This window comes from Sinohyriopsis cumingii, chromosome 10 (assembly GCF_028554795.1).
Source record: "Sinohyriopsis cumingii isolate HCF-2022 chromosome 10, ASM2855479v2, whole genome shotgun sequence".
Lineage (NCBI taxonomy): Eukaryota > Metazoa > Mollusca > Bivalvia > Unionida > Unionidae > Sinohyriopsis > Sinohyriopsis cumingii.
The window spans coordinates 77,371,349-77,386,512 of NC_142970.1; the positions used below are offsets into that span (position 1 = coordinate 77,371,349).

The 15,164-nt window shown below is 33.7% G+C and overlaps 1 protein-coding gene and 1 long non-coding RNA gene across 6 annotated transcripts in view; both read left to right on the forward strand.

The window, feature by feature from the left end:
• Positions 1-15,164, forward strand: part of LOC149790423 (uncharacterized) — a 460,980-nt gene that overhangs the window by 7,051 nt on the left and 438,765 nt on the right. The window lies entirely within an intron of this gene.
• The window catches only part of LOC149790424 (voltage-dependent L-type calcium channel subunit beta-1-like), a 185,574-nt gene that overhangs the window by 2,642 nt on the left and 167,768 nt on the right, over positions 1-15,164 (forward strand). For all 4 annotated transcript variants that reach the window (XR_016423840.1, XM_089972479.1, XM_089972477.1 and 1 more), the window contains exon 2: positions 7,321-7,407. Coding sequence is in view for 3 of the 4 variants with exons in the window: in XM_089972477.1 (XP_089828603.1) it covers positions 7,321-7,407 (87 nt within the window). In the remaining variant the exon portion in view is untranslated. The remainder of the gene's footprint in view (positions 1-7,320; positions 7,408-15,164) is intronic.

Here is a 15,164-nt window from a genome sequence, read left to right on the forward strand (position 1 = left end):
TGATGCCATTCACCTTATGATGTACATTAGGCGGTTCCACCTACAAAAATAGCAGTTCTTGAACATTGGATTTGCTTTTGAAAACTTTATTTATTGTTTCAATATAAAAATGCATATGCAGATAGCATTTCTTTAACATTGCACTCACTGTTGATGATTTTATATTTCTTGTTAAAATGATTTGTGTCAATTGAACAGGATTTGGTTTGAAGTTAGTAAGGTTTAAATCAATTAAATAAACATCAGCTAGATGATAACTGTGCCATGCCAGTTAAATACTTTAAAGACCAGAGGTGGGGTACAAATCGTAACAGATCATAGCCAGACTATAGTAATTTTAAAAAATAATTTTATCACATATATTTTAATGTCAGACTGTCAATGTATATATGCACATTGGCAGTTGAATCAGTTACCAACCAACCAGTTCATCTTCTAATCCATCATTGCAAACTACGGATAGCAACCTGTTATGCTCCATTATCACCCGTGCCAACCTGTGCTGGTATTTTAATTTTTTCATGAATACACGTAAACAAAAATGGTGACAACACATTGTGACAATCTCATGTACATCAGTGAAAGCACTTGTCTTATTAATTAGTATAACCATGTTGGATCAATGTAGCAAGAAAATTTTACTTGTGATTGGTTGAGCAGGAAATTCTTATTTTGAAACAAGGTAATCTCGGCACAATCAGACACAGGTGATAAAGGGGTATAGTGGATTGTGGCCTGTGTCTTTGCAATGAAGCTGTCTTGCAGGCTTCTGTATGAAAATAAATATTAGAATGCTAAAATGTCGTTTTGGATCATAATGGGTCAGTGTTTGATTGATCTATTGAAGTGAGTTCACCCGACATACGACCTGGGCTGTTAGAACTTATGTATGTAGGATTTACATACCTTTTAAATTTTCTTTTATTCCACCTCGTTTGTTTGATTCAAAAGATGTAATTAACATGATAATACAAAGAAGGCCAGCTTTTAATTCAGTGCAACTTTATAACAAATACTTCTGCAAGTAAATTATCAAAACACGGTCAGCACTTAATTAAGTTCTCAGAGAAATACTTGCAGACATAGTTATTACGGTAGATTGACACATTTTACGTTTAAATACACATTGCATTTATGATAATTACAGTTAAGAGGAACTAAAAGAAAGAATTAAAAAACAAATTTTACTGAATAAAAATTATTTAATTGGCGATTAAAAATATTAATGTACTACTTTCACTTGGCATGACATTTTCATTGATGAAAATTTATTTGAATATCTTTAATTACAGTGTACTAAGAATGTTGTTTGGAAAGAAAATGTAACCAATTATGTGATTTTTTATTTGAAAGTTGAAAATTTCAAAATGTTGGTTAAAATTTACAGGTAATTTTTACCATTTTCAACCATAAGACAAGAGAGATGTCATCATTTCAGTTACCAGTTTTGATCACGATTTTCTTCAAGTTCAAGAAATAGGTATCAATATTTTTGGTATTTTCTGGTTTAAAAAATGTTATCCATGCCTGACCCCATGTTATAAGCGGGTTTGTGAGTTATCAGGGCATGAGTTAATGAGGGAGTGGTGTAATACACTCACACCCACAAATTATGGTTTGAGGAAAAGGCAAAGAAAAAATGTGTAAACCATTCTTTTAATCCTATCTTTCAAGAGACAAAGTAGCTGTGACATATGAAAAGAAATGGCAGTCTTTGAAGCAAACTTGTCTATAATGGGTAATAGCTGTTACTTTAGGACAATGCAGTAAAAATTATTATTTAAATTATTTTGTGATACTATTTTCTGGATTAATCAGTTGGGTGAAAGTACAACTATGGATTTTGTGTGAGGTTATTTTTTAACAGGAATTAGATGCACACATTTGTTTTGGTGAAAATGAATAGCATAGTAACAAAAATACATACTAAATTGCATAGCATGAGGTGAAAGGTTGAATTCATGATGACTGTCAGATATGGAGGTCTGTAGAAGATATCGGGTGGTCATTACAGCTAATTAAAATAGAGATTAACTTATAGCAAGTAGATCTGTGTGATAAAAGATTTGATGACCTTTAGATTTCTCTGTTGACATCTTTTCAGTAACATCTTAGAAAAAGTATTGCATTTTATGTTGGAAAAAATTATTGTTTCAGACATCATGTTCTAATCAGGGATTTCAAACATGCTGCCCACACGTTGCCCATGGTTATTTCCTGCAGCCTGCAATGTCACCCATAATTTGTGAAATAATTAATTATGCACATTCTTTCTTTACAGTTAGCCAGTTTTTATAAAATTTTCATTGGTACATCATTTACTTCTTGTTTCCAACATATCAACGGGCTACCTTTTACCTGAGCCGCTTTCACTGTATGAAAACGTTTCAGTGATGCAGCCGTCAGGCCAATATACTAGTTCTCATGTGGTCCTAGTGTTGATTTGAGTTTGAGACCCCTCTTCTATATGATTTTTATCACTTTCTTTCATGTATTGTGAGTTCCATGCTCTTAACGTAAGTAACAGAAAAGAATGAGAAGTGATAAATTCGTAAAATTCAACAAATAATATATTTCCTAGAATGCAAAGTGAAAATGTAAAAAAAAAAAAAAAGAAGGAACATATTGTATTGTGAATTAAAATCCCAAATAATCCTAGAATTAAAGGCACAAGTCCTAATAATGAAAGTTCAGAATAAACATTAGGTGAAATCCAAATTAAATCCAATGCTGAAAGTGCTGATGTGTATGTGATGCCCTGTATTGTGTTGTTGTACCAACAGTCTTTAGTTGAAACACAGCAATATAATTCACTATGAATGTCTCTAAGAGTCTTATTTTTTATGAACACTCTATATTCCAGACAAAAATCCCTTGACTCGGCTTAAGATTATGATGGTCACTTTGAGAAAAGAAAAACAAAAGCTGTTTATCAAAACTGTCAATGATTTTGGACAAGGTCAGCTACTTGATACAATGTTTAATTACCCATAGCATATAATAATAAACTTAAATATACATAACAAATGTGAAAATTGCAATTTGAGTAGTGAGCTCAGTAGATGATAATCGCACACCATTACTGGTACCAAAACTTGGAATTCATTTTCATTTATTGGTTATAAATTTTTGAGGACCCCATGGTTGCTGAAAAAAATAAAACAATTTAAGAAGCAGGTAGAAGAAGGATTAACTACACGAGAGTATAGTACTACATCCTCCTCAAGTATCATACCCATTGCAAGCTCTTCCCAGAGAGACATGTTGAGGACCTGCACCTTCCACATTAACTTCTCAAATATTCCTCCCACAATGACATCCAGTACTCCTCCCTTAACATTATAGATGGCATGCATTTGGGGTAAGGAAGAACTCTTTTAAATTTGGAGTATAAGGTCAGAGGTTAAGGTCACTGATTGACACAGGGAAAATAGTTTCTATACGGTGAAACTCATTTTACATAACAAACCTGGACCAAACTTTGTTGATGGTGTGCATTCATCGTATGTAGAAAGCCTATTGATGTTAGGGTCAAAGGTCCCTCTAACGGCAAGAAGAAATGTGGGTCTGTACAGAAATTGCATACATAGAGGACTATTCAGTATAGGGCAGGCGTGTAATGTGCCATTCATGTATTCTTTTTGAACATTATATTAGGCTGACTACATGGTTTTACCATCAGGGAACTATTGCGGAACATCACAGACACATTATTTAAGGTCACGATATGCACTTGTTTATTAAACAGTTATTCTGAAAAAGCAACAGAATGTGCAAAAACCATGCATTATATTCTTTAAATCCCTCCTCTATTCAGAAATTTCAGCTATTTCTGCAGAAGTTGGTGGGTGGGGGATTTCTGCCCCTAATTTTTAGTTCTAAAATACACCCTGATCAGGAAGCAGTACTGCTTATGTTTAATTTTGTTTTCATACATTGCACATTACAGTGCAAGAAAAAAAGAAGCATGCAGAACTAAATTGTAATGATGAAATTCTGAAGAATATGGAAAAGGCATATCAAGGATTTTGTATTTTTAGTAGACATAAGACAAATATTTCTAGGGTGGAGTGGAAACATATATTATTGTATATTTGCTTAGAAACATTGATTTCTTTTTATTATACTGATATAACCTTTAAGGCAAAGCGTGAATTTTCTCCATTCTGTGCCAAAGCAATTGACAGCTGCATTACTACATCAGTAAAAAGAAGTTCCTAAAGTTATCAGTTGTTTTAGGACAGAGACAGATTACAAATTAAGCACATCGTGTTTTGGGTTTTGTATTTTGTTAAAATAATGAATATTTGTACAAAAATTAAGAGGATTTTTATTTTATTTATCCATTTCATGTGCGGATTGATACAGTTGGGGTGGGGTAAAGTAGAAACATCACAGAGCAGCTGTATCTGACAGATTGCAAAGTGTAACATCTTTCAACCCAAGATTTTAATGATTGTCATTTGTAACGATTTTTGTTCTCCTTTCATTCATTTCATTATTTTTTATGTGGCCTTGACAAACTTGCAGATTGGAGCAGATGCTGCATCCAATTTTCAGTTGTCACTTTAGTTTGGTTCGCAGTTAACACTAATCAGTATCCAATTTACTGATTCATCAAATGCAATTGCAGCATGAGTTAAGATTGCTACTTAAAAAATGTTCTTTTGTAGTTTTAGTACTTTTCAGTTTTAAATGATAATTATTTAAAATGTACAAGTACCCAATGATTTTTGTTTATGTTCTCAAGCAAAATCATTTTCTTTACACTCGTAGTAATTGAAGACTTTTTACTGAAGCCCTCTGTACATTTAGTGTACCCTCATCAGGCCAAACATTTTTGCATTCATCTTGGACTTTTCAATGTATCACATACATCAATTATTTCCAAGCATGGTAATAATTGTCTCCACAAAGGAGTTGTTTCTTATGAAATCTTGATTCCATCGTTTGGATGAGTTATACAATAGGAATTTTCAGATTTGTCAATTATATCTCTGAGAATGATTCTCATTATTGTTATGTATATTTAATTTAATTGTTTGTTTGTTAGTTATATTTTAATTATTTTTATTACATGCTATTGTAATGTAACATATGTTGGACTTGACCTTGTCCAAAACTGAGTTAATTTCTGCTTGACCTAAGTTGACTTTTTTATTTTATTAATTTTAAACAGCTAATACATAGCTACATTATTCTCTCTGTAAATGGATTGGCATCAGGATCATTATTAATAGAAGATGTAAATATGTTTATTTGGATCAAAGTTTTGGACTTTCTTAAGTGAATTATAAATAATCCAGCTTATTGTTTTGTAAACATCAGGGTCATTCTAGAAGGTTATTTTCCATTAGACAATGTTTCTTTAAATACAGAAATTGCTAATTGTAACCTGAGGTCAAGTGGAGAACCATACAAGCTTGTAATTGTGAGGACTTGGTTTACATGCTTTAACATCTAGCACTTTCAAGTTGTATTATGTTGTGACCAGTTGTGCTGAATTTTTATTTTCTTCAAATTATTGAGTCCAAATGATTATTTTCTGTGGAAATACAAAAGTGCTCTGATAAAGTTCTTGGATAGAGACATTCACTGGAATTTATACTGAATTAAAACCTGGAATTATATTACTGTGATTCAACAAAAGACTTTTGACACATTAAGACTATAAGCTATAACAGACACGTCATCGCCTTCAGTTTTAGATTTCTTAGGAATTTTTTTGTTTTATTCATTACTTCAAATTACATGGAATTGTGTCTGTAATTCTTGGATTATTTTGGGTTTTAATTTGCAATACTGTAAGTTCTTTTTTTTCATTTTGTATATCTTAGGAAATAAATTATTTGTTAAAGTTTGTAAAGCTTGTTGTCTTTCACTCTCTTCTGTTAGTTACTTATTTTAAGAGCATAGACTCGTAACAGGATTGATGATGGACTCGTTTGGCTGTGAAAAGCAAAGTACTGCTGAATTTTTCAGTAAACTTTTTTGCTTTGTGAAGTGAGACGATACTAGTTAGACTGGTTTACCATACTTGTTTACATGCTAATCATGTGCTTCTTAGTTTATTTTATCAACAGTTTAAGTGGCACCAGACAATAATATTTGACCAAATTTTAAATCAGCAGTTATTTACACAAATATATAAATAGAGACATCAATTTTTTGAGTGAAAGAAAATGCTTGTGTATGTGGTAGGCATACTGGAAGAAAGAAAAGGGATATTTAACTACATGTACTGTAGAATCAGAAACATTTTTTGGGGGGCAATATTTTTGGTTTATGTTGTTGCTTCGAACCACACATTTAAAGACTGACAAAATATTAGCCATGTATAATGATGTCCCCCCCCTTTTTCTTACTGTGTTTTGTTCCTAGAGATTAACAAAGCTACTAGTATTTGAAAAATCAATGTCGATACTTTAATCTGGTAATACAATTTTAGCTTTTGCACATGTTTGTTTTATTTTAGCCTTTGAAAAGAGAATTATAAAACATTTGATATTGTTTCATTGCACAGGTATCAGTAAGGTATCCAGTAGCTGTACTTTGCACTTTCTGCCTTATGCAAGATAAGTAATGATAGAGAGGAACAAGAAAAGTCATACAGTATTCAAATATCAGTAATTTTAAAAATGAATGAAAGAATAATAAAAAATACTAGTATATGAAATTTAGGTTTAAATACCTATTCAAATCAGTCCTTGATTATAGTACAGTTGTTGTTGAATGTTTAAATCCTCCTGGAACAACATTTTTTTTTATTGATGCAATTTTAATCAAAAAGAATACCATGTCTGTTAAATGCAAAAGCTATTGCTGAAGATAGATATATATATTTTATATATATATATATATATATATATATATATATATATATATATATATATATATATATATATATATATATTAGAGCAGAATATTAAAGCTCACACTTAACTGATTTTCAGACAAAGCCGCTGAATCAATATTAAGTCATTCAAATCTCATGGTACACAAAAATGCTTGTCAGATTAATAATCCCCAAATTGCAGAATTGGCTTCCTCAAAACCACTGATATTAGGTCAGATCTAAATGATGGAACCTGTTTAAGTTTGGACCTACTAATGCCTGGTATGCCTTTTGAGTGGACAGTTCAGGATTTTCTTTGAGGCTCTCCTTTTGTATGAATAGCCATTTTAACCACCATCTTTGTGGTCATGTGCATAAAATATAGTCGGCTTGAAATTAATAAATTTTAATGTAATTATAATGTTTCCATGAAATCTCTTGCACTGTATATTTGTAGAAATAAAGCTAAATTTCTAATCATACAGGGGAAAGGACCAAAGCGAATGAAAGGGAAAGGTCCCAAGAGATCTGACGGGAGCTTCTCTGATAGTTCCAACAGTTTTATTCGTCAGGTAAGTCATTTTTACACTACATTTTTTGTCCCAGGATTAAGGTCATCCATGTGAATAATTTGAAAAGTTGTGGGTTGGTGTAACTTGATACAATTTGTCTTGAATGGAAAGTTGTCAGAATTTTGTACTGTTCCTGTTCAGTTTATTATCGAGTATGGTCTTATCTTAGTGTAATTGCGGTGAAAAATTCCGAAGATGTTCTGCATGCACAAAATTTAGATTGTGATGGAATTGGAAAAAAAAGCTTTCTTTGCTATCAGTCTTAAATGTGAAGGGCATTGTCTTGTAATATATATAGAGATCGGGGTCCCGAGTGGCTGAGTGGTCTAAAGCGCTCTCCATTACGGATCACTGCCATCTCACCTCTGTCTGCGTGGGTTCGAGTCTCGGATTCGGCTAATGTGGGTATGTGAGAAAGCTTGCCAGTAGCTTCTCGTGGGTCGGTGGTTCTTTCCGGGGTTTTTCCAGGTTCTTCCTCCACCATTAATACTGGCTGCCATGTATAGCCTATCACATGCTGAAAAATAGCGTTAAACCCTACAACAACAACAACAACATATAGAGATCATTTGCTAAACCTGGTCTTGAATGAATAATTTTTTAAAGCAAAGTAAACCCACTCTAAATCTAGATGTAGATTGTTTAATTCTTAAATTGTAAGGCTTTCAAAGTTACATCTCTTGAAATCAGTGTTGATTAGGTTGTGGGGATGTACAGTGGTCCACCTTTTATATGGTCACCCTTCTGCAGCAGGAATGTGGCCTTATAAGAAGGGTGTCCTGTCTAGAAGGGGATCACACGTGTGAGTAATAACTATATATAATGTATGGATGGCTTAGCTACTTTTTAAATATTTAATATTTTCATTTAAAGGTCAAAAGAATGTTCTGGAATCTGCACAATAAAACTTAATCAGTGGATTTTTTTTAAAAATGAATAATCGCCAGTTGTGAAGGAAAATGATTTTGTCAATAAAATTATGGTACAAACATTTGGCTGTAACTTTCACTGTTTGTTGAGTCTATTTTCACATTACAGTAAAAAATGTATATGGATGATGTGTATTCAAGTCTTTCAGACATAAATGTCTCAAAATGTGATCAATGCTTTGTTAAGTTTTCTTATTTTGTGTGCTGTGGCCAGCAAAAGAATCTATTACCTCTCAGGCTTATGATTCTTCTGATGACTCCTCACAGTCCTACTGAGGAACCCTGCAACCTTAATTTGGTCTGCAACATGAGGTTGGGAACTGTAGCCTTAATTTGGTCTGCAATGTGAGGTTAAAAACTGCAGCTTTAATTTGGTCTGCAACGTGAGGTTGGGAATACAGCCTTAATTTGGTCAGCAATGTGATGTTTGGAACTGCAGCCTTAATTTGGTCTGCAACATGAGGTTAGGAACTGCAGCTTTAATTTGGTCTGCAACGTGAGGTTGGGAACTGCAGCCTAAATTTGGTCTGCAATGTGAGGTTGGGAACTGCAGCTTTAATTTGGTCTGCAACGTGAGGTTGGGAACTGCAGCCTTAATTTGGTCTGCAACATGAGGTTAGGAACTGCAGCCTTAATTTGGTCTGCAACGTGAGGTTGAGAACTGCAGCCTTAATTTGGTCTGCAATGTGAGGTTGAGAACTTCAGCCTTAATTTGGTCTGCAATGTGAGGTTGGGAACTGCAGCCTTAATTTGGTCTGCAGTGTGAGGTTGGGAACTGCAGCCTTAATTTGGTCTGCAGTGTGAGGTTGGGAACTGCAGCCTTAATTTGGTCTGCAACGTGAGGTTGGGAACTGCAGCCTTAATTTGGTCTGCAATGTGAGGTTGGGAACTGCAGCCTTAATTTGGTCTGTAACATGAGGTTAGGAACTGCAGGCTTAATTTGGTCTGCAACATGAGGTTGGGATCTGCAGCCTTAATTTGGTTTGCAATGTAAGGTTGAGAACTGCAGCCTTAATTTGGTCCGCAATGTGAGGTTGGGAACTGCAGCCTTAATTTTGTCTGCAATGTAAGGTTGGGAAGTGCAGCCTTAATTTGGTCTGCAATGTGAGGTTGGGAACTGCAGCCTTAATTTGGCCTGCAATGTGAGGTTGGGAACTGCAGCCGTAATTTGGTCTGCAACATGAGGTTGGGATCTGCAGCCTTAATTTGGTTTGCAATGTAAGGTTGGGAACTGCAGCCTTAATTTGGTCTGCAACGTGAGGTTGGGAACTGCAGCCTTAATCTGTTCTGCAACATGAGGTTGGGAACTGCAGCCGTAATTTGGTCTGCAACGTGAGGTTGGGAACTGCAGCCGTAATTTGGTCTGCAACACGAGGTTGGGAACTGCAGCCTTAATTTGGTCTGCAACATGAGGTTAGGATCTGCAGCCTTAATTTGGTCTGCAATGTAAGGTTGGGAACTGCAGCCTTAATTTGGTCTGCAATGTGAGGTTGGGAACTACAGCCTTAATTTTGTCTGCAATGTGAGGTTGCACCTTTTGAAACATTTTATTACTTCATTGGCAGTTTGTAGTTTTTACACAGGGTGAAAAAGGTATTTTGGGGTGTCACATTTTGCTCTGTTATCAGATAATGGAATTATATGTTTTCCAGAAATGTAGAAATTGTGTCCAGGAACATTAACAGATTATGACTACACTAAGTTGCTGCAATTTAAGAAAATACAGGGTTTGTTTTACAGTTAAATGTTGTCATTTCATTGACCAGAAGCCCTTTGAAATACGGGTAGTGTTTATTGCATTTGACATATCTAATTAGTTAATTACTTGCAAGAAATAACCAGCTTGCTGAATCCTTCCTAGAAGCTGCAAAGTGGACTTGTGTATCTTTGTTGAGAATTCTTTCAATGAAATATTTCCTGATGGGAACTTATTATTCCTATCAGAAGAGGTTTTGAATGCCATTCGAGATGAGCAATAGACTTTCAGTAGGAATAAACCTCCACACTTAGCTTATTGCACATTTTATTTACACATGATTTATTACAAATTTAGTTTATTGCACAAATATGCCTATATTTTATTACGTATATTGTTTATTTGTCCTAAATCAAACCGACAGACTTGGATTGTTAGGCCTCTTTTGGCCATGGGGCATATCATTGCATAAGTGGTACAAGGACAAAATCCAAGGTTAAGCCAAATGGCACTTTTTATTTGTACAGCATGCAAGTTAACTGGACAGAATAAGATTGGATAAAAGTATCAGGTAATGTTTTATTCATTTTTTAAAAATATTTTTGTCATATAAATTTAAAAAAGATTAGCAGCATCAGCTACTGCTGTTAACATTGCTACATCTTTTCTGAATAAATTTGTGAATATTTGTCAGGTCCTCTGTACATTGCTCACTTTTGCCTGTTTTGTCGGGAATGAGATGTGACTTCTGGCTGTATAGGGACATAGGATGATCTTGAAGTATAGAATCAGCACCTACTAAAGTCAGTGGGACTGTCCAAAGTGGAATATGCCACTATGGCCAAACTCTTAGTTGACATGTATAAAATAAAATATTGGATATTGACCAGTAAACTTACAGTGTGACTAAGATTTTCATATAATTTTAAAGTTGAGGCGGGGGAGATTGCTACAAGAAAGAGTAAGATTTATCTTATGTTACATGTTTAGGCTTGAATAAATAGAAACAAAAGAAAGAATGAAAACAACCTTTGAAAAATTTAACAAATAATTTATTTCCTTTGGAAAACATTGTAAAAATGAAAAAATAAGAAATTACAGTTTTAAGAATCAAATCCAGAAAATAATCCAGGAATAATCAAGAAATTAAATTTTAAAAGCTCAAGTAATGAACTGTTCTAATGAATTCGATGTTCAAGTCCCGACAAAGAATCTAACTTGTTCACTTGGATGTTACTAATTTTGAATTATGGTCAGGAACTAGGTCAGCTTTGAGTGTTTACAAATGAACAGCCGAGGTCCAACTATTTTCTGGAAAAATATCCAATTAACATAAACAAGATTATATTATAATAGGATCTAATATTATTATTATTTTTAAAGCTGACAAACAAACAATAAAATTAAATTAAATTAAATCAGATATATGTTACATTTATTTTACTCGATTACATATACCTTTATGCTTGATAGAAGTTATGATAGATGGCACATAGTCTCATAGATACTGACATAATAATGCCATTAATTTCGTTTTACATGCCTGCCATAAGGTGGAGAGGATTATACTGTTGACTGTACATATGTCTATACATCTGTCCATCCATCCAGCTGTTCTTATTGATTTCTGCAAAGCAACGAGTTCTTCATCATCCATGGTTAAGGTCACAAGGACTGAACAGAGAAAAACTTTTTCCATGCAGTGACCTGTATCCAAGATATTCTGACAAAACTTTTCAAATGGCTTGCATTAGAGATAAGGAGAAACCTATTGATTTGAGGGTCAAGTGATCATTGGTCAAGGTCACTGACATTAAAAAGAGAAGTGGTCTCCGGTCTCATTATAATATCTTGAACTCTTTATCACCTTCTTTGAATATGTTTTATGGATAGCTTGCATTTGAAATAAGAAATCCATGTATTCATTGTGGCAGTGTTGGGAATTGGTTGAAATTTCATGATCGATCATTGCTTACACCAACAATCGATGATCAATTATTAATCATTTAAACATGGCTGCCACATGACAGAAATGATCAAAGTAGTGCATCAAATTTAGCTAGGATCTAACTGGTATATCATCAAAGTTTTTTTAAAGATTCAATTATTTAGGATTGTTGTTTATTATGTTTCTTTAAATAAAAAGATGTGTTAAAAATAAATTATCAAAATTGTGTTATTTGTTTGTAACAAAAACTTAAAAACAGGTGAATTGTGTAATTGATGTAATGACTAGATAGTACATCCATGAATACAACCGTTTAATGATGATTATAATTAATTGAAGAATTAACATAAACAGTAGTATTTTGTAACTAGATATGAACTTTGAACTGAAGAGGTTCAACATATTGATTAAGGTAATACGTGTAGGTACAACTGAGTCATTCAGTCAACATTCAATGCAAGACTTTACGGCTTCCTGTTCTTATAGAGAAACATCATCACATTTTCTTGTTTGACCAGTGACTATGTTTTATTTATAAGATTGCCTGCTAGGCTGAAAATCCTTATGGAAGAAATGCTGGCTGCTGGCACTGCAATGAACTCATGTAATTTATTTGAATCCCATAGAAAACCTTGAATCATTATAAAACCTGTGAAAACCTCCCCATTACTCTACTGTAATTTTTATGTTTTATTATGCAATTTTTTGCATAATGTCTTTATTGGGACCCTGAGTGGTTAAAAGCACTCACCATTCCAGATCACTGTCATCTCACCTCTGTCTGATTGGGTTCGAGTCTTAGGCTCTGCTGATGTGGGTACACGAGAAAGCTTGCCAGTAGCCTCTCGTGGGTCGGTGGTTATTCCCAGGGTTTTCCTTCACCAGTTATACTGGCCACCAAGTATAGTCTATCATGTGCTTAAAAATGGTATTAAACCCTACAAAACAGCAACAATAACATTTCTTTCTACAAATGTAGGTATTGTGCTGTGGTTGACCCATTATGCCTATATTATAATACAGATTAAATTTTTTTACTTTTTTGTATGTGGTAAATAATACGGCAAGACAAACCAAGAAAGTAAAATCAAAACACAAATGGTTTCATTCCTTTACTAACCATATAATGTGTATTTTTATGTAGAACTTGCAAATCACTTTTGTCCGGTTTAGATTGTCTTTATTAGCTGGATCATCTTCCTTTATCTGGACCACACTTTTAATCATTCAGGAAATTCAAAAGTTACTTTCACTGTTGCTGGCCATTTTTAAAATGGGTCACTTATATCACAGCTAAATTATATTTCAGGAGTCGATATAAAGCATGAATCAGACAAAGCATTCATCATATTATCATTAATTTAGCACTGTCTTTACTATAATTGTATTATTAAACTTTTATATTTTGAGGTTGTTCCAACTCAGTACATGTAGTAATAATAATTTAATAAATTTTTCTGTACCATAAGAAACCCAGTCATACTTGATTAATCAATCAAACTGGATGAATGAGTGATACTTGAGTAACTAGATTAATTGGAACAGCACTAGTCAAAAGGTGACATAAAGATAATTTGCACAAAATCTATTATTTTAGTATTAATTAACTTTGTTGATGGCTTGTATTTGAGACACAAGGGATATCTATTGATTTTAGGGTCAATAGGTCATATGGACTTTAGGAAAGAAAATGGGAGTTTAGTGCCACAATCCATGACAGATTGTTTTCCTACTGTATGTACATTTGTCAATTAATGTCTGTCAGTTAATGTCATTGTCAAAGTTTTTCAGATTAATGTCATTGCTAAGGTTTTTACTTTCTAGCTTAAGAAGAAGCATGCTTGATAAAAGGAGGTCTGTTACCTGATATATTCACATCCATGAAAAGTAGACAAGGTTCTACATAGGATTACAACATAGAGGGGTGGGGGTGAATCTGGAATCTGAGTGTAAATCAAAGATTATTGGAGTGAAAAGAAATGTCATATAGGGTTCTCAGTAACCCATGACCCTAGATATATCATGTATCAATTAATAATTGTCATGCATGGAAATTAAGAACTGTTGGACAATTCATACATGAAAAGTTTTAATGATGTACAAAAATTAAATGAGAAATCTACACCAACAAAAAAAAATCAGCACTGTGAGTATAAGTAAAGGCAACATACATTATCTTAAACCACATGAATATGGCAAAGGACTAATGATGATAGTCTGGCCATTTCCTTGCACCAAGTTCATATTTTGCCATAATGCAAAATCTTATAAGCTGTAAAGACTTTTATTTAACACAGCAATGACATGCACTGCTAATAAATAAGTAGAAGATAATTGAAACTCACTGAGAAATTTATGTGCAAATGACATATTCATTTTGCATTGAAATCACCATGCTGCTATGTTAACACATTAACCCCTGGAGCTTTTTGTCATTATTGCCTGGAAATCGAGTAGGAAACACATTTTGAAAGCTATTTCTGAATAGACTCAAAAGCACCAAATCCCCGGTCATCTTTCAATAACAAACTGCCTAGTTGTGTTAGAAACATTGTTTTTGGTTGGCTATTTGACTTGCGCATGAGTAGAAGGGTAAAAGTTTAAGCGGAGCCATTATTTTTGTATGAAGACCACTCTTTATTCCAAATGCCCATCTTATCCTACTTTTTGCAAAGGCTGATCTGTCTGTTTGCAGTTCATACCGGTTTGCCTTAGATCTGAGACCAAAAAGTCTAAAATCCAGACACAAAATCGGATTCTGACCACAGGCAAATTTTGGGTAAAAAAAAGTCGGGTCCAAAAAATGAGGTGTTTTATCTGTATTTTGTAGTGCAACTAGAACTTCCAGATTATTTGGTATCATTGTAGAGCTACATCTGTCTACCTTTGTATAATACCACCCACTTTAGTGTATCTTATATGACCATGATGCTACAGAGCTCGGCAGTAGGCTACTACCTCCTGCCCCGTAAAGTTGTCGTTAAGGGTTACCGTGTTAATAGACAGATAGGTTGCATTGATAAATGTGTTTACCAGTCTGCATAAGTTTTATTATACATTAGACAGTGCTGTGTTCTGATCCTGATAGACATTAAATATAATAAAAAATGAGACTATTAGCTCAGTCCATCATTATATTGTTTGAAAGATTATGAAGTGAGAATGTGCCAAAAGCAGGCTAGAA